This window comes from Zea mays, chromosome 10 (assembly GCF_902167145.1).
Source record: "Zea mays cultivar B73 chromosome 10, Zm-B73-REFERENCE-NAM-5.0, whole genome shotgun sequence".
Taxonomy (NCBI): Eukaryota; Viridiplantae; Streptophyta; class Magnoliopsida; order Poales; family Poaceae; genus Zea; species Zea mays.
In genome coordinates this window covers 102,220,490-102,239,820 of record NC_050105.1, presented here as the reverse complement: position 1 = coordinate 102,239,820, position 19,331 = coordinate 102,220,490, and the positions used below count along the sequence as shown (strand labels likewise).

At 40.9% G+C, this 19,331-nt stretch overlaps 1 protein-coding gene across 1 annotated transcript; it reads left to right on the top strand.

Annotated features, from left to right (window-relative positions):
* Positions 1 to 3,624: 3,624 nt before the first annotated feature.
* Positions 3,625 to 9,155, top strand: LOC100194100 (ABC transporter G family member 24). The gene is made up of 13 exons (NM_001359393.1): positions 3,625 to 3,999; positions 4,102 to 4,178; positions 5,120 to 5,398; positions 5,488 to 5,551; positions 5,639 to 5,782; positions 5,866 to 5,900; positions 5,975 to 6,048; positions 6,186 to 7,072; positions 7,156 to 7,917; positions 8,014 to 8,162; positions 8,241 to 8,530; positions 8,620 to 8,744; positions 8,856 to 9,155. The coding sequence occupies exons 1-13, from the start codon at positions 3,770 to 3,772 to the stop codon at positions 9,010 to 9,012; spliced, it is 3,273 nt and encodes a 1,090-aa protein (NP_001346322.1). The 5' UTR covers positions 3,625 to 3,769; the 3' UTR covers positions 9,013 to 9,155.
* The last annotated feature ends 10,176 nt before the right edge of the window (positions 9,156 to 19,331 follow it).

Below are 19,331 nucleotides of genomic sequence, written 5' to 3'. Positions count from 1 at the left end.
ACTCTAACGGTATCATTTACCCTTCGCCGTCACTCCACATCACCCTCAAATTGGTATAATCTTTCAATCATATTTACTTGTACCATTGGGGGAGAAAATAAAAAGGGCTCACAAAGTCTTCGTTTTTGGCAATTAATGCCAAAGGGGGAGAAAGTATTAGCCCAAAGCAAAAGGACCGCACCACCACCTTTCGAAAATTTTTAATTGATAAATTTCAAATTGGTATGTTTACTTTCAATTGGTATATTTTCAAAACTAGCATCTCAATATATTTCCAATTGGTATCTATTAAAACCCTCTTGAAAACCAAGAGGACAATTTCATTCAGGGGGAGTTTTGTTTAGTCAAAGGAAAAGCATTTGAAACAGGGGGAGAAAATTTCAAATCTTGAAAATGCTTCTCGCAATCTTATTCATATACCTTTGACTATTTGCAAAAAGATTTTGAAAAATATTTTCAAAAAGAATTTGCAAAAACAAAACAAGTGGTGCAAGCGTGGTCCAAAATGTTAAATAAAAGAAATCAATCCATGCATATCTAGTGAAATCATTAATTGGTTTAATTACAAGTAACATATGCACTTACCTTATGCAAACTAGTTCAATTCCGTACTTACATATTTGCTTTGGTTTGTGTTGGCATCAATCACCAAAAAAAGGGGAGATTGAAAGGGAAATAGGGTTTAACCTTTTCTTATAAATAATTTTGGTGGTTGAATGCCCAACACAAATATTGGACTAACTAGTTTGCTCTAGATTATATATTCTACAGGTGCATATAGGTTCAACACAAACCAATAAAAGATCAAAGTTAGGGTTCAAATACAAAGGAGCAAAGGAACCGAGAGTGCCCTGGTCTGGCGCACCGGACTGTCCGGTGTGCCACCGGAGAGTGTCTGGTGCACCAGGACCGTACAGCGTCCAACTCTCCACTCTCGGGTTTCTGAGGGCGCGCTCCGCTATAATTCACCGGACTGTCCGGTGCACCAGCGGAGCAACGGCTCTTCGGCGCAACGATCGACTGCAAAAGCGCGGATCAGATGAACAGTGCGCGAACAATGCGCGCAGAAGTCAGAGCAGTCGTCAGAGGCGCACCGGACAGTGAACAGTGTCTGTCCGGTGCGGCACCGGACTGTCCGACGCCACTAGAAGACAAAGCCTCCAACGGTCAGAAGCTCCTAAACCCCAACGGTTGGGTGACGTGGCTGGCGCACCGGACAGTGTCCGGTGGCGCACCAGACTATCCGGTGCGCCCATCGACAGCAGCCATCCCCAATGGCTATGTGGTGGTTGAGGGCTATAAATACCCCCCAACCACCACCACTCCAAGCATCCAAGTTTCCAGCACTTCACATTCAATACAAGAGCTAGTGCATTCACTCCTAGACACAATTCAAAAGAATCAAAGCCTCTCCAAGTCCCAAATTCACTCCAAACACCTAGTGACTAGATAGAGTGTTTTGTTCGTGTTCTTTGCGCTCTTATTTCTTGGATCGCTTTCTTCTTCCTCATTCTTGTTCTCAAAGTGACTTGTAATCAAAGCAAGAAACACCAAGTGTGTGGTGGTCCTTGCGAGGTCTAAGTGACCCATTTGATTAAGGAGAAAGCTCACTCGGTCTAGGTGACCGTTTGAGAGAGGGAAAGGGTTGAAAGAGACCCGGTCTTTGTGACCACCTCAACGGGGACTAGATTCTTTGGAACCGAACCTCGGTAAAACAAATCATCGTGTTCATCCGCTTTACTTCTTGGTTGATTTGTTTTCCCCTCTCTTTCGGACTCGAATTTAATTCTAATGCTAACCCCGGCTTATAGTGTGTGCTTAAGTTTATAATTTTCAGATTCCGCCTATCCACCCCCCTCTAGGCGACTTTCACCTTGTTTACCCCTGAATCATTTGGGTAGTTATGTTATGGCTTTACATGGTTTTGGGTTAATATTTCATTATATCCATGTTCCAATTATTCTGTTATGTTATTTATGTTCATGTCAAGATCATTATATTATTTTAATTGGAACATGGAGCTTAACTTGAGAAACACGTGCCACCACAAGGGTGGAATGGGACGCACTTGGCTGACTAATTAGGAAAGCTAGTGGAAGACTACCTTACCCGAAAGGGGTAAGGGCAGTAGGATAGTTTCTTACAGGGAGGTTCTCGGGTTGATTTTGCTATGATGACGGTCAGACGAGGGATTCTTGCAAGTGCTCTTCCCATAACTGTAGCGGGTTTTCAGAAGCTAATGGAACTTTGTAAAGGTCTTGTAGTGGATTCCTAGCCATTCACCTCGGTAGTGTCTAAGGGTCTAGCTAACCCTGACGACATGGGATACACGACTTGTGGGTACAGAGTACAACCTCTGCAGAGTGTAAAACTGATATACTAGCCGAGCTCACGGTCAAGAGCAGCTCATGACTCTCGCATGATTAATTTTATGGAACTAAATTTAATTTGTCATTTGCATTGCATGTGATTATTTATTAACTTTGTTTTATTATTATTATTATTATTATTATTATTATTATTATTATTATTATTATTATTATTATTATTATTATTATGGTTTGGTATTTACTTACATTTAGTAACTGCTAATAAAATTTGACCAACTTATTAAAAGCAATGCTCAGCTTTAACCCCTATTGTTGATCAGCCTTACACTTCACATGAACTTCCGCATTTGAAGTGTTCATGCACATTATTCCTGTTCAGTGATGAACATGTGTGAGCTCACCCTTGCTGTCTCACACCCCCCTCACAGGAGAAGAACATGTGGTTCAAGAGGAGCCACACAACGGGGAGTTTGACTTGATTTAGGTGGCGTCTCTCAGTCGACTTTATGGCGTCAAAGATGGACTTTAGTTCGTTTTATATTTATAATTTATTTTGTAAAACTTCCGCTATATAATAAGTACTCTGATGATATTATGACATTTATCTATATACACTCTGTTATTATATGTGGTGTCTTCTTTGGCGCATATATAAGATGCACCCGACTTTATCCCTTAAAACCAGGTGTGACAGCCGCTTTTTCTCATTGGTTGTAGACTCAAGTGGTGGAAGGGGTGGGTGGGGGGCTGCAGCTGGGTGCGGTCTCCATGACCGTCGAAATCGCGTGGGGGGCATCATGAGCCGGGCATTGTCTCAGGCGGGCATGATGAGGGCGGGCTCTGCCATCGTGTCGTGGAGGCTAGGGTGGGGCACAACCTCGCCCATATGAACGGTTGCCCAGTAGAGATATATCATATGTCATGAGTAATCTTTTTGTTTGTTATAAATATTAGATAGACATAGCGGCGAGATATAGATAAAAGTCAGATAATGTACAAATAAAATAGGTGAGGGAGTAACAAGGCAAGAGGAAAGCAGTCAGGTTGGCCCATGTGGCAGGCAGTGGCAGTCCACGCGCCTAAAAAAAATTGAATGTACGGCTTCTTTTTTTTTCTACGCCCGATCATTTCTCTCTCTTCTTCCTGGTTCCTTCTCGTCCCGCCCGCGTGCGCGTTGAGCCCCGGCTGCATTGCATGTGTCGAGCTGAACACCACGCACGCCTGGACAAACAGAGGTGTACCAACGGAGCAGGAGTACTCAATCTATATACTACACTTTCACAAGCAGTACTATACTACTATAGACGTCGTCCTAGCTCGTTTCCCCGCTCGCCATCGCAATACGTTTCCACGCCGTCGCGCCCGCACCCGCCCAGCCCTTCCTCCTCACGTCACGAGCCACGCTTGCTGCCGTCTCGGCGCTCCTCCTCCGCCTCGGAATGCGGGATGCGAGGGCTCCGCAGTTCCAGAGGCGGGGCCAGGGCGGCGTCGGCGTCGTCCTCCTCCCGCTGATGCTCCTCCTCGCAGGCACCGCCAGCGGCCAGCAGCAGATCCAGCCGCCCCCGGTACCTCCGGCGGACCTGCCGGACGTGGAGAGGCGGCTCAACAACCTGACCGACCACGTCGCCACCACCATCTCCGACAAGTTCCGCTTCTGCGTCGCCGACCCGTAAGCTTCTCCCCGCTGCTTCTTGTTGGCCGGCCCGACAGTACAAAGTGTAGCTGCTCCTCTCTGATCCGTGTAGCTGCTCGTGATTGGTGGCGTGCACAGGAAGGAGGACTGGAACGAGGCGTTCAACTACACATCGGACCTCAGCTTCGTGGATCGCTGCCTTACCGAGACCCAAGGTACAGAGTAAACTGAAAAGGGCCTCCGTCCTTCATTCTGCCCCGTCGTCTTCGTCCCCGGCCCCTTCCTGCTTGCTGTTTGACCCATTACAGGACTTGAGCTTCCTGTGCTTGATTTCCTCTCTTCTCCTTTCTTTACTGCGTAGCGTAGAGTACGTTTCGCGTTGATTTAATAGTTTGTTTGTTTTCTTTCAAGTGTTTGTTTGCAATGCATGCTTTCATGTGATTTGAATCCGAGAATCTTGTCGGTAAAGATTATTGGGCAGAGCGAACAAAACTTTACTATTAAGTATGAATTTAGCTGGGGATAGGTGCCTGCCTAGGTTTTATTAACTTCTGAACGTGGACAAGGTCGTCCAAACGCTCCACTTCTCATGAGTACAAAAACCCAAGACTTTACACAAGACTTTGCATGAGTACAAAAACCCAAGACTTTCTCTTTCGCGCCATGTTGTGCTGTTCTTGTAGTCCCTGGATTTTCTGCTGTCCAATTGTGCATGTTTTAACTTCAAAGAAATCATCTTTATATCTGCCAGCCAAGTGGATAATGCAATTAAATGGATTGGTTGCAGCATATCAGCGACACTATTGTTTCTGTGACATGTGAGACCCCTACGTACCCTATAACAACCGTTTATTTCTGATTTGCAACTGCACAAATAAATTGTGTACAGTACAGTGGCTGAATACGACTACTTCGACACAGTTGGGTTTGACAAGCTCTACTAACCGTATGATGATCTCACCTTGTAACGTTTGTAATGTTTTGAAGATAGGCATTTTTTTACACATTCTTGTATCACCTGCCTTTATCAATTTTTTTATTTTACTCATCACATTAATCGAATTAGATGCTGATATATATTCAATTCTAGTGTATAAGTATTTTTTTTGGAAAACAAATATATTGCATCTAACGAATATATTGGTTCAAAATTCAGGCGACCTGCCTCAGCGTCTCTGCGGCCCCGATGAAGTCAAGTTCTACTTCTCAAGCTTGTACGACCGCGATGGGGACAAGAACATCAACCTCAAGACAAACATAAACTGCAACATGTCTTCTTGGGGCAAGGGATGCGATGCCGGATGGGCCTGCGCCACCGATCCAGTTCCAGACCGCCCCAGCAACCGTGGTAGCAACGATATCCCGCTGAGAACAAGCAGCTGCCAGGCATGCTGCGAGGGCTTCTTCTGCCCCCGCGGCCTCACTTGCATGCTCCGTGAGTTCCATTCCTCGATCTCACGAGTCCTAAACACCTTCGCCTTTGGTCTGTTTAATATTGATTGGTTCCATTCCTCTTGGCGTCAGCTTGCCCACTAGGCTCATACTGTCCACGCGCCACGGCGAATCACACAACTGGGCTCTGCGACCCGTAAAGATCTTTCTGGTTGCGTTATTCCTGTCGCAATAGGTTTCTTGATAAAGAAATCCAGTATCTGAACCGTGGAACTTTGATCAGGTACAAGTATCAGATAGCTCCAAACTCGACTGATAGCTGTGGAGGTGCTGACATGTGGGCTGATATCCAGAGCACAGAAGAAATCTTCTGCCCAGCTGGTTACTACTGTCCAAGCACGACCAGAAAAGATAACTGTAGCAGTGGGTACTGGTCTAGTTTCTCTATCTTATGATCGAACAACTAACTAAGCGAACAAGTGGTCTGATTTGGTCCTTGTTCTTCTGCAGGCACTATTGCAGATTGGGTTCCACAGCTGAGGAGAGTAAGCGCACGGCTTTGATCACACAGTCATACGAACTTCTGTTCAGCGAGCTGATTTTGGGATTTAATTTGCAGAGTGCATAATAAAGGCCTCCTGCGAAGAAAACGCAGAGAACGAGCACATCGCCATTCTTGGAGCTTGCATAGTGGTAATTCCTCTCGCATGGTTTTGTAATTTCAGTAACTTAATGGCTGATTATTTGTTACTTAAACAATGCAGTAGTAATCAACTGCACTGCACCCGGTTCTTGTGTTTGCGTATGATTCAAACCTTTTGCCATTCTAGGGTGCGTTGTGCCTGCTGCTTCTTGTCATATACAACTGCTCAGACAAATTCCTCAGCATCCGTGAACGGAGGAAAGCAAGGTCAAGGGAGAATGCCATCCGGCTAGCTCGCCAGCAGCTAAAGGCGCAGGAGGGATGGAAAGCGGCGAAACAGTTTGCCAGGAGGCATGTGAGTGGCATGCAGGGTCATCTTTCACGCACGTTTTCGCGGAGGAGGTCGTTTCGTCAGCAGGTAGACGCAGACAAGTCTAGCCATAGGGTGCAGGAAGCGCCGCTGATGGGTCAGGTCCAGATGCAGGAAATGTCGGATTCTGCTGTGTTTGCTTCTGAGAGCGCAAATGAGATAACAGAGGCGATGCCATCAGTCATTGTAGATGTCAGTGATGGGGAAGTTGTTGCTACAAATGAAAATCCTGCGCCGAAAGGAAAACATAGATCAACCCACACACAAGTGTTCAAGTATGCGTATGGCGAGATTGAGAAGGAGAAATTCCAGCAGCGACAGGACAACAAGAATCTAACTTTTACTGGGGTGATCGCCATGGTGAAGGACCAGCAGAAGGAGATAACTAGGCCTTTGCTCAAGGTTGAGTTCAGAGACCTGACACTGATGCTAGGGAAGAAGAAGCTGCTGAGGTCTATCAATGGTGAACTCCGGCCGGGGCGTGTAACTGCTGTCATGGGCCCATCAGGGGCTGGCAAGACCACATTTCTCAATGCCGTCACTGGGAAGGTGAACGGCTACAAGATGACAGGTTCTGTTCTTGTTAATGGAAAGAATCTTAATATCCGTTCCTACAAAAAGGTCATTGGATTTGTGCCACAAGATGACATTGTTCATGGAAACTTAACGGTGGAGGAAAACCTCTGGTTCAGTGCAAAGTGCAGGTAATGATTTTAAATTAAATTCAACCCTGTAGTTAGTTACCTCACTAGCAGCAATCTTAACAATTCTACTGTAAACCTAACAGGCTATCAGCAAGCATGAAGCATCGCGACAAGGTGCTCCTAGTGGAGAGAGTGATAGATTCTCTGGATCTTCAGGGAATCAGAAATTCATTGGTTGGCACAGTTGAAAAGCGTGGGATTTCTGGCGGGCAGAGGAAGCGTGTCAATGTGGGCATCGAGATGGTGATGGAGCCGTCGCTTCTAATCCTGGATGAACCAACATCTGGCCTGGATAGCTCCTCGTCACAACTTCTCCTCAGAGCCCTTCGGCATGAGGCGCTCCAAGGCGTGAACGTCTGTGCTGTTGTTCATCAACCGAGCTACACGCTGTACAACATGTTCGACGATTTGATACTCCTCGCAAAAGGGGGGTTGATGGTCTACAATGGCCCAGTAAAGACGGTCGAGGAGTACTTCACAGCTCTTGGAATCCATGTTCCTGACCGCGTAAACCCCCCAGACCACTACATCGACATTCTCGAGGGCATTGTGAAGCCTGATTCTTCTGCCATCAAAGCGAAGCACCTACCAGTGCATTGGATGCTACACAATGGCTACGAAGTACCAAGTGACATGCAAGATGATGTCAAGGAAATCGGTGAACAAGCCCCACAATTCAGGTCCAGCTCCTCGACATCTGGCTCGCCCTCTCCTCACTGCCTCCCCATCAGAAATGCATTTGCAGAAGAGCGTGACCGTCTCGAACAGCGTTTGTCAAAACCGAAGGACTTGTCCAGCAGAAAAACACCAGGGATCTTCATGCAGTACAAATATTACTTGGGAAGGTAGGTAACTCACTCAATGCAACCGTTTCAACTCTTCCTCTCGCAATGTTGAACAGCTACTAATCGGTTGTTACTGAATATATATATACCATTCAGGGTTACGAAACAGCGGCTGCGTGAAGCTAGGCTGCTCATGGTTGATTTCCTGATACTAGGCCTAGCTGGTATCTGCTTAGGGACGATAGCAAAGCTCAGTGACAAAACATTCGGGATGCCTGGCTACATATACACTATAATTGCAGTCTGTAAGTTCAGATAAACACCTGTTTTCACAATGAACTAGATGAAAAAAAGTTCCTGACATGAGCTACTATATCATGCAGCTCTTTTGTGCAAGATCGCAGCACTGCGGTCGTTTTCGTTGGAGCGATTGCAGTACTTCAGAGAGAGAGAATCTGGGATGAGCTCTCTGGCATACTTCCTTGCTAGGGACACGATTGATCATTTCAGTACTGTTGTGAAGCCGATCATTTACCTGTCTATGTTCTACTACTTCAATAACCCAAGATCAACAATTGCTGATAACTACATTGTGCTCCTCGCGCTTGTGTACTGTGTGACTGGGATAGGATACACTTTTGCCATCTGCTTCAGTCCTGGCTCAGCACAGCTGGTAGGTATCATGACAATTAATTTTTTCGTACGACATCTCCTGAATGATTGGCCCACATATACTTAACCTCATTCCGATGCTTGTCACAGTGTTCTGCGCTTATCCCGGTTGTTCTAACCCTGTTATCCACTCAAAAGAGTACTCCAACATTAATCAGGAGATTGTGCTACTCAAAATGGGCATTGGAGGGCTTCATAATTGTAAATGCCAAGAAGTAAGTACTTGTTCATCACTGTCTCTTTTATGGCTACAGTTTTTGCTTTATGCATGTCCCTGTTGTAATGCGCTGAACTTGTACTAATGGAAATTTTATCATTTTGTCCAGGTATCCTGGAGTTTGGCTTATAACCCGCTGTGGCCTGTTGTTTCAGAGTCAATTTGATATTCACAACTACAAGCTCTGCATTTTGATTTTGTTCATGTATGGTCTGTTCTTCAGGATGGTGGCATTTGCTGCAATGATTTTACTGAAGAAGAGATGAATGTACTCTAGATGTAACATTTAGTTCATCTCTAATATCTTCATTCATTTTTACATGTGTAAAACAATTCTGATGAAAGGTTTTAGAGCACTGACCCTTGTACAGATGAGAAAAAAGGCAATAGGAATTCATTTTTTTCTACCATTATTGTTTCGTACATCCCCATATCTGAAGTCCTATGCTTCACTTGAAAAAAGAAGATTCAACCAAATTGTTATATGACCTATTAGAACAATTTTAGTTAGGTCACAATAATCGTGATTGTTAGGGGAAAATGGTTTTCATGCTCCTAAGTATGCAATTTGTTTTGTTTTTTCAAAGATGTATGATAAGGTTAAAGATGGACAAGTTCTAAGTGTTCATAGGAGTTGATAGACACTTAAGAGTAATTTTAGGAATTTGTTTCCTTTAACAATATTATAAAGGGGATATGAACTAGTAGCTTGACCTAGATAAGTCTAATGAGTTAGATGTGGTACACACTAGTTATCTTTAGTATTAGGGTTTACGGTACACACTAGTTGTTTGGAACAAACCTCATTCATAAAGTTTTTGAATTGCTAGTAGTTTAGTTTGTAAGAGTTTGGAGGCGTCACCCCATAGGAGGAAAAGGGTCATTGGCTACACTAAACGATCTTTCAAATTGGTCAAGACTCTCAAGTTTATGGCCCCTTCTATATGGTACCAGTTGTTGTTTCATTGAATTTGCTTCATTAATAGGCTCACGATTCGACTTTGATCGTTATGGATTGGTACCAAGATCAAGTCCTAGACAAGCGGACCTAATTTTAACAGCTGGTACGGTAACAATGAAAATGGCTCCATCTTTAGTGCGATTATATGAGCAAATGCCTGAACCAAAATACGTCATTGCTACGGGAGCCTGTACTATTACAGGGGGCATGTTCAGTACATATTCCTATAGTACTGTTCGAGGAGTAGATAAGTTAATTCCTGTGGACGTCTACCTGCCGGGTTGCCCGCCTAAACCAGAGGCTGTTATAGATGCCCTAACAAAACTTCGTAAGAAGATAGCGCGAGAAATAATTGAGGATCGAACTCTATGTCAAAGTCAAAAGAAAAATAGATCTTTTACTACCCGTCACAAACTTTATGTTCGGCGCAGTACTCACACTGGAACTTACGAACAAGAATTGCTCTATCAATCACCATCTACTTTAGATATATCTTCTGAAACTTTTTGTCCAAACACTAATTGGTCGTGTATTAGCAGACGATATATATATTGGTTCACGATGCATTGCTTCTCGAAATCAAGATATTGGAATTGGATTAGTCAATCGATTCATAACTGCCTTTCGAGCACAACCGTTTCGAGCACAACCAATATATATTAGAACCCCCTTTACTTGCCGGAGCACATCTTGGATCTGTCAATTATGTTATGGGCGGAGTCCCACTCATGGGGATCTGGTCGAATTGGGGGAAGCTGTAGGTATTATTGCGGGTCAATCAATTGGGGAGCCGGGAACTCAATTAACATTAAGAACTTTTCATACTGGTGGAGTATTCACAGGGGGTACTGCCGACCTTATACGATCCCCCTCGAATGAAAAAATCCAATTCAATGAGGATTTGGTTCACCCCACACGTACCCGTCATGGGCAACCTGCTTTTCTATGCTATATAGACTTGCATGTAACTATTCAGAGTCAGGATATTCTACATAGTGTGAATATTCCGTTAAAAAGCTTGATTCTAGTGCAAAATGATCAATATGTAGAATCTGAACAAGTAATTGCGGAGATTCGTGCCGGAACGTCCACTTTGCATTTTAAAGAAAAGGTACAAAAGCATATTTATTCCGAATCAGACGGGGAAATGCACTGGAGTACTGATGTTTACCATGCGCCCGAATATCAATATGGTAATCTTCGTCGATTACCAAAAACAAGCCATTTATGGATATTGTCAGTAAGTATGTGCAGATCCAGTATAGCATCTTTTTCGCTGCACAAGGATCAAGATCAAATGAATACTTATTCTTTTTTTGTTGATGGAAGATATATCTTTGACTTCTCAATGGCTAATGATCAAGTAAGCCATAGACTGTTGGATACTTTTGGTAAAAAAGATAGAGAAATTCTTGATTATTTAACGCCAGATCGAATCGTGTTCAACGGTCATTGGAATTGTTTCTATCCTTCCATTCTTCAAGATAATTCAGATTTGTTGGCGAAAAAGCGAAGAAATAGGCTCGTCGTTCCATTACAATATCATCAAGAACAAGAAAAAGAGCGAATATCCTGTTTGGGTATTGCTGTGAATAGCCATCGACTACCCGGAAAGGGTAGAAGAATGGGACCTATTCTGGGACATACAATGCATTACAGACGTATGATCATTACCCTTCAACCGGGTTATTCTATTCCACTTCTAGATAGAGAAACGAACTAAAGGAGAATACTTAATAATACGGCGAAACATTTATACAAAACACCTATCCCGAGCACACGCAAGGGAACCGTAGACAGGCAAGTGAAATCCAATCCACGAAATGAATTGATCCATGGACGGCACCGTTGTGGTAAAGGTCGTAATGCCAGAGGAATCATTACCGCAAGGCATAGAGGGGGAGGTCATAAGCGCCTATACCGTAAAATCGATTTTCGACGGAATCAAAAAGACATATCTGGTAGAATCATAACCATAGAATACGACCCTAATCGAAATGCATACATTTGTCTCATACACTATGGGGATGGTGAGAAGAGATATATTTTACATCCCAGAGGGGCTATAATTGGAGATACTATTGTTTCTGGTACAAAAGTTCCTATATCAATGGGAAATGCCCTACCTTTGAGTGCGGTTTGAACTATTGATTTACGTAATTGGAAGTAACCAATTAGGTTTACGACGAAACCTAGAAATCGATCACTGATCCAATTTGACTACCTCTACGGGATAGACCTCAACAGAAAACTGTTGAGTAACGGCAGCAAGTGATTGAGTTCAGTAGTTCCTCATAGAAAATTATTGACTCTAGAGATATGGTAATATGGAGAAGACAAAATTGTTTGAAGCACGCACAGAACCGGAAGCGCCCCTTGTTTCAAAGAGAGGAGGACGGGTTATTCACATTTAATTTGATGGTCAGAGGCGAATTGAAAGTTAAGCAGTGGTAATTAAGACCCCCGGGTGAAAATAGGGATGTCTCCTACGTTACCCATAATATGTGGAAGTATCGACGTAATTTCATAGAGTCATTCGAACTGAATGCTACATGAAGAACATAAGCCAGATGACGGAACGCGGAGACCTAGGATGTAGAAGATCATAACATGAGCGATTCGACGGATTTGGATTCCTTTTCTATATATCCACTCATGTGGTACTTCATCATACGATTCATATAAGATCCATCTGTCTAGAGATCGTCATATACATCTAGAAAGCCGTATGCTTTGGAAGAAGCTTGTACAGTTTGGGAAGGGGTTTTTTGAGAAAAAAGAAGAACCTACTTCAACCGATATGCCCTTAGGCACGGCCATACATAACATAGAAATCACACGTGGAAGGGGTGGGCAATTAGCTAGAGCAGCAGGTGCTGTAGCGAAACTGATTGCAAAAGAGGGTAAATTGGCCACTTTAAGATTACCATCTGGGGAGGTCCGTTTGGTATCCCAAAACTGCTTAGCAACAGTCGGACAAGTGGGTAATGTTGGGGTGAACCAAAAAAGTTTGGGTAGAGCCGGATCTAAGTGTTGGCTAGGTAAACGCCCCGTAGTAAGAGGGGTAGTTATGAACCCTGTGGACCACCCCCATGGGGGTGGTGAAGGGAAAGCCCCCATTGGTAGAAAAAAACCCACAACCCCTTGGGGTTATCCTGCGCTTGGAAGAAGAACTAGGAAAAGGAAAAAATATAGTGATAGTTTTATTCTTCGTCGCCGTAAGTAAATACGTAACTAGGAATATGGAAAATTGCATTTTTGGAATTTGCAATAATGCGATGGGCGAACGACGGGAATTGAACCCGCGCATGGTGGATTCACAATCCACTGCCTTGATCCACTTGGCTACATCCGCCCCTTATCCAGCTAAAGGATTTTCTCTTTTTTCCATTCATTATTATTCTATTTATTCTGACCTCCATACCTCGATCGAGATAGTGGACATAGGATGCCGCTCTTTAAAATAAAAAAAGGAGTAATCAGCTGTGACACGAAAAAAACGAATCCTTTTGTAGCTCGTCATTTATTGGCAAAAATCGAAAAGGTCAATATGAAGGAGGAGAAAGAAATAATAGTAACGTGGTCCCGGGCATCTAGCATTCTACCCGCAATGGTTGGCCATACAATCGCGATTCATAATGGAAAAGAACATATACCTATTTACATAACAAATCCTATGGTAGGTCGCAAATTGGGGGAATTCGTGCCTACTCGGCATTTCACGAGTTATGAAAGTACAAGAAAGGATACTAAATCTCGTCGTTAATTGAATTCAGAATAGAAAGATTCAGAATAAACAAAGAAATACCCAATATCCTGTTGGAACAAGATATTGGGTATTTCCGGCTTTCCTTCCTTCAAAAATTCCTATATGTTTAGGAGAAAAACCTTATCCATTAAGGTAAGGAACTTCAAGAGCAGCTAGGTCTAGAGGGAAGTTGTGAGCATTACGTTCGTGCATTACCTCCATACCAAGATTAGCACGGTTGATGATATCAGCCCAAGTATTAATAACGCAACCTTGGCTATCAACTACAGATTGGTTGAAATTGAAACCATTTAGGTTGAATGCCATAGTACTAATACCTAAAGCAGTGAACCAGATCCCTACTACAGGCCAAGCAGCCAAGAAGTGTAAAGAACGAGAATTGTTGAAACTAGCATATTGGAAGATTAATCGACCAAAATAACCGTGAGCAGCCACAATATTATAAGTCTCTTCTTCCTGACCAAATTTGTAACCCTCATTAGCAGACTCATTTTCAGTGGTTTCCCTGATCAAACTAGAGGTTACCAAGGAACCATGCATAGCACTGAATAGGGAACCGCCGAATACACCAGCTACACCTAACATGTGAAATGGATGCATAAGGATGTTGTGCTCTGCCTGGAATACAATCATAAAGTTGAAAGTACCAGATATTCCTAAAGGCATACCATCAGAGAAACTTCCTTGACCAATAGGGTAAATCAAGAAAACAGCAGTAGCAGCTGCAACAGGAGCTGAATATGCAACAGCAATCCAAGGGCGCATACCCAGACGGAAACTAAGTTCCCACTCACGACCCATATAACAAGCTACACCAAGTAAGAAGTGTAGAACAATTAGCTCATAAGGACCGCCATTGTATAACCATTCATCAACAGATGCAGCTTCCCAAATTGGGTAAAAATGCAATCCGATCGCCGCAGAAGTAGGAATAATAGCACCAGAGATAATATTGTTTCCATAAAGTAAAGAACCAGAAACAGGCTCACGAATACCATCAATATCTACTGGTCTTGCAATTGCTCAGGATACCCTCTTTTAGCTGCTAGGTCTATTTCTTAGTTCAAGATCCCTCTTACTAACTGGAATAAAAGAATTAGTAGATATGTTCCGCCCAAAATGGGAATGGGTGCTAGGGTTATGAACTTATAATCATGGAATCGACTCGATCATCAGATTATAAGTTCATTCCATACCGGACCAGATCGTGCACATTCTTATTATGAGAAGGGGTCATTCGAGCCTATGGAAATAGGATACTCTGTTTACATAGAAATCCCTACGATGGCGGATGTCAGCGGTTCGAGTCCGCTTATCTCCAGCCCGTGAACTTAGCGGATACTATGATAGCACCGAAGGTTGCCAATTCGTCAGTTCGATCTATGATTTCGCATTCATGGACGTTGATAAGATCCTTCCATTTAGTAGCACCTTAGGATGGCAAGCAAGAGGTGGAATACCACAAAGAGAAAGTGTACCACATAAAAAAGTAGTTCTTGTAATTGGAACGTATTTTCTTAAACCACCCATAAGAACCATATTCTGACTTTTATCTGGTGAATATCCAACAAGAGGTTCCATTGAATGAATAAGGGATCCGGATCCTAAGAACAATAAAGCTTTCGAATAAGCATGAGTGATCAAATGGAATAAAGCAGCTTGATAAGAACCTATACCTAGAGCTAACATCATATAACCCAATTGAGACATTGTAGAATAGGCTAAGCTTCTTTTAATATCTCTCTGAGCAAGAGCTAAAGTGGCTCCTAAGAAGAGTGTTATTGTACCTATTAAAGAAATGAAACTCATTATCCAGGGTAGGGATATGAAAAGAGGAAGAAGTCTAGCTAGAAGAAAAATCCCCGCAGCAACCATAGTTGCTGCGTGTATAAGAGCCGAAATAGGAGTGGGTCCTTCCATAGCATCAGGTAACCATACGTGAAGAGGAAATTGTGCAGATTTTGCAACTGCACCAAGGAATAATAAAAAAGCACACAAAGTAGTAAGTAAGGAATTAATCCCATTATTAGGAATCCAGTTATTAGCTATTTTGAACAAATCCCGAAACTCCAAACTACCCGTTATCCAAAAAAACCTAAAATTCCTAATAACAAACCAAAATCCCCTACACGATTAGTTACAAAAGCTTTTTGACAAGCACTCGCTGCAATTGGCCGCGTAAACCAAAAGCCTATCAATAAATAGGAACACATTCCGACAAGTTCCCAAAAAAATAAATTTGTATCAAATTGGAACTAGTAACCAATCCTAACATGGAAGTATTAAAAAAACTTATATAAACAAAAAATCTCAAATATCCTTCATCGTGAGACATATAATCGTCACTATAAATAAGAACTAAGATTCCTACAGTAGTAATTAGTATTAACATAATAGACGTAAGGGGGTCGACCAAGTATCCAAATTCTAAGGAAAAATCATTATTGATGGTCCAAGACCATAGATATTGATAGATAGAACTTCCATTTATTTGTTGAATAGACAGGTGAAGTGAGAATACCATAGCTATACTTAAGAGTAAAATACTAGGAAAAGCCCATATCCGACGAAGATTTTTTGTTGCTGTAGGAATAAGAAAAAGTCCAAATCCCATTGACATAATAACTGGAAGTGGGAGAAGAGGAATTACCCAGGCATATTGATATGTATGTTCCATAAGAAAAGAAATAGCAATTTTTAGTTTAAATTTATAGTTCAATTTTTCTATAAAATAAAATTGTTTCCGATTCACCAAACCTATTCTTATCTCTTTCTAAAGGAATTAAAAAAACAAAATAAGAAAAATAAAAAATACTGGAATTATGAATTTTTCTAATTTCTCTCATTAAAATATTCCAAAATTTAGAATGGGTTTAGTTACTTAAATTCAAAAAGTGAATCAAAGAATTTCGGTATCTAGTTATTAGTAAAAAAAAATATTTATTAAAATACAAAAAAAGATTGAATAATTTTACTTTCTAATCATTTTTGTATTTCTTTTTGTTAAAATAAAAGAGCTCTCTTGTTTCGTAATTGATTGATTGAATTCCAAAGAAAACCTATATTTATAGGAAATTCTCGAATATTGCTTATTTCATATAAAAGGAAATCCTAATGACTAGAATTCTCTAAGTTTTAGAATGTCTTGTTTAAGAGACTAAGTATTTTTTTATTGGAATTCAATTATGGAATAGCCTTCTGAACTTAATTAACTATTTGAATTGAATTTTACCTTCTTTTTATCTCCCCCTCTTATATGAGGGCTTATCCCCCATACCATATATTTATATATGGAGTATATTTGATATAGAAATTGATTTAAATAGAAAATCTTAAAAAACTCTTGTCTTATCCACATTAGACAAAATGAACTAAAGAAGAATTTAGAATTTAAGTATCTTTCAGTATCTAAGTATAAATACTAAGAAAAAACAGAAAGAAGGATTGATTTGTGGCAATAGATGTCTTTCACATACAACTAGAAAAAAGTAATTCCCTTTTTGAATGGCAGTTCCAAAAAAACGTACTTCGATGTCAAAAAAGCGTATTCGTAAAAATATTTGGAAAAAAAGACTTATTTTTCCATAGTACAATCTTATTCTTTAGCAAAATCAAGATCATTTTCTAGGGGCAACGAGCATCCAAAACCAAAAGGTTTTTCTGGGCAACAAGCAAACAAATAATAAGATTTTGAAATAATCTAAATTGAACTATCCAAAAGAAATTCCAATTATTTAATATGAATGAATAATTCGGATTAATTAATAAATGTACTTTTATGTGTCGAATTCCTCGGTACAATATTCTTAGAACGAATCAGTTCATCACGGAAGAAAGAACTCACAGAGCCGGGATCGCTAACTAATAGAATAGTACTACTAACTAATACTAATATATATATATAACTAATACTAATATATAGATATTAATACTAATATATAGATATATAGAAATAGATATCTAGAAATAGAAACGAACTAATATATAGATAATCGAAATCAAAAAGAACTGTCTTTTCTGTATACTTTCTCTGTTCTATTGCTACCGCGGGTCTTATGCAATCGATCGGATCATATAGATATCCCTTCAACACAACATAGGTCATCGAAAGGATCTCGGACGACTCACCAAAGCACGAAAGCCAGTTAGAAAATGGATTCCTATTTGAAGAGTGCCTAACCGCATGGATAAGCTCACATTAACCCATCAATTTTGGATCATGCAAAACCGTGCATGAGACTTTCATCTCGCACGGCTCCTAAGTGATAAAAGAAAGAAGAACTCGTCTTCTTTCTTTTTTGATTACCTTCCTCGCGTATGTATAAGACCGAATCCATTCTTTTTCGAAATGGATTTCGAAAAAGAACTACTAATCCTTAACTTTTCGAGGAATCCTTCATCAGTGGTTGTGAATGACTGACTTTTTCAATCCTTTCGACCTTGGTTCCGTAGGAGCAAGTCAGAAAGGTTGAGAAATAGAACCATCTGATTTGATTCGTTCCCAATAGCCATGAGATGATCATCTTAGGGTGATCCTTTTGTCAACGGATGCTCCTATTACACTCGTAGTCTCTGAAGGATGAGAACCCACTATGTAGCATTTACATCGATAATTCAAGCATTGTATACGTCATTAGTCTGATTCTTTGTAGGAACTACCCGTAATAACGAGCTTGCAAAATGGATCTGTTTATCATAAAGAGATTCGTTGTTCCTGACCCTGCTTCACCTTAATTGTTATTTGAACAAAAAGATCACAATAAACTTTTGGTAAAAGTTCTGTCTTGGTCGGAGTGGGGATAGCATTTCTCTTCTGCATGTCTATGGAGCCGAAAAAGGATATTATCCAAACGCATTTCAAGTAATTGTAGTAAAACCTGACCTGTGGATCTTTTTGCTTTTCCAGCGATATGTACATATCTAAGTAATTGTCGTTCTGTCAGACCATAATGAAAACGCAATTTCTGTTTTTCTTGAAGACGAATACGATATTGCTCTTTTTTCCTAGAATGGAATTTCTTTTTCTGATTACTTCCGGATTTAGGCGTTTTTCTAGTGAGTCCTGGTAAAGCTCCCAGACGACGTATTTTTTTTAAACGAGGCCCTCGATAACGAGACATGAAGACTCCTTTTTTATTTTATTGAAATTTCATTTTACACAATAAATTTCGTTCTATTTACATTACAGAATACAGCGAAATTCAAACAGAATTAAACTAAAGGATAAACAGAGTAAAATCTACTAAAGTAACACAAAAAATGGAGTAACACAAAAAATGGAATTTCATCAACATCTGGATTTTTTGTATATATATTATTTATTTTTATGCTTTGTATCTAGCAAAATTGTAAGGTAAAACGACATAATAGACCCTGGATTCCCCATTTTATTCGGAGAAAAAGAGAAATTCTTGTTCATAGAACATCGATAGAAAAAAAAGCCGACTATCCGTCGACTTTATAAGTCGTGAGGGTTCAAGTCCCTCTATCCCCAAACCCTCTTTTATTCCCTAACCATAGTTGTTATCCTTTTTTTCTTTTATCAATGGGTTTAAGATTCACTAGCTTTCTCATTCTACTCTTTCACAAAGGAGTGCGACAAGAACTCAATGAATCTTATGCTATTCATTAAATAGATGATTTCTTTTTTATTTCTTTTTTATTTATTAGAGTAGAGTATCGACAAGGAATCTCGATTATTAATTCGTTTTTTAAGTATTATTAAGTAAGCCATCCACAATGCATAGGACTACCCCTCCCCATTTCCTAATTTTGAATGGAATACTTTATTGATTTTTTAGTCCCTTTAATTGACATAGATGCAAATACTTTACTAAGATGATGCACAAGAAAGG

Coding starts and splice junctions, on each gene's coding strand:
- LOC100194100 (NM_001359393.1), top strand. CDS start 3,770: ATGCGGGATGCGAGGGCTCCGCAGTTCCAGAGGCGGGGCCAGGGCGGC. Junction 5,783..5,865: donor AAAGATAACTGTAGCAGTGG/GTACTGGTCTAG, acceptor GTTCTTCTGCAG/GCACTATTGCAGATTGGGTT. Junction 7,918..8,013: donor TACAAATATTACTTGGGAAG/GTAGGTAACTCA, acceptor TATACCATTCAG/GGTTACGAAACAGCGGCTGC.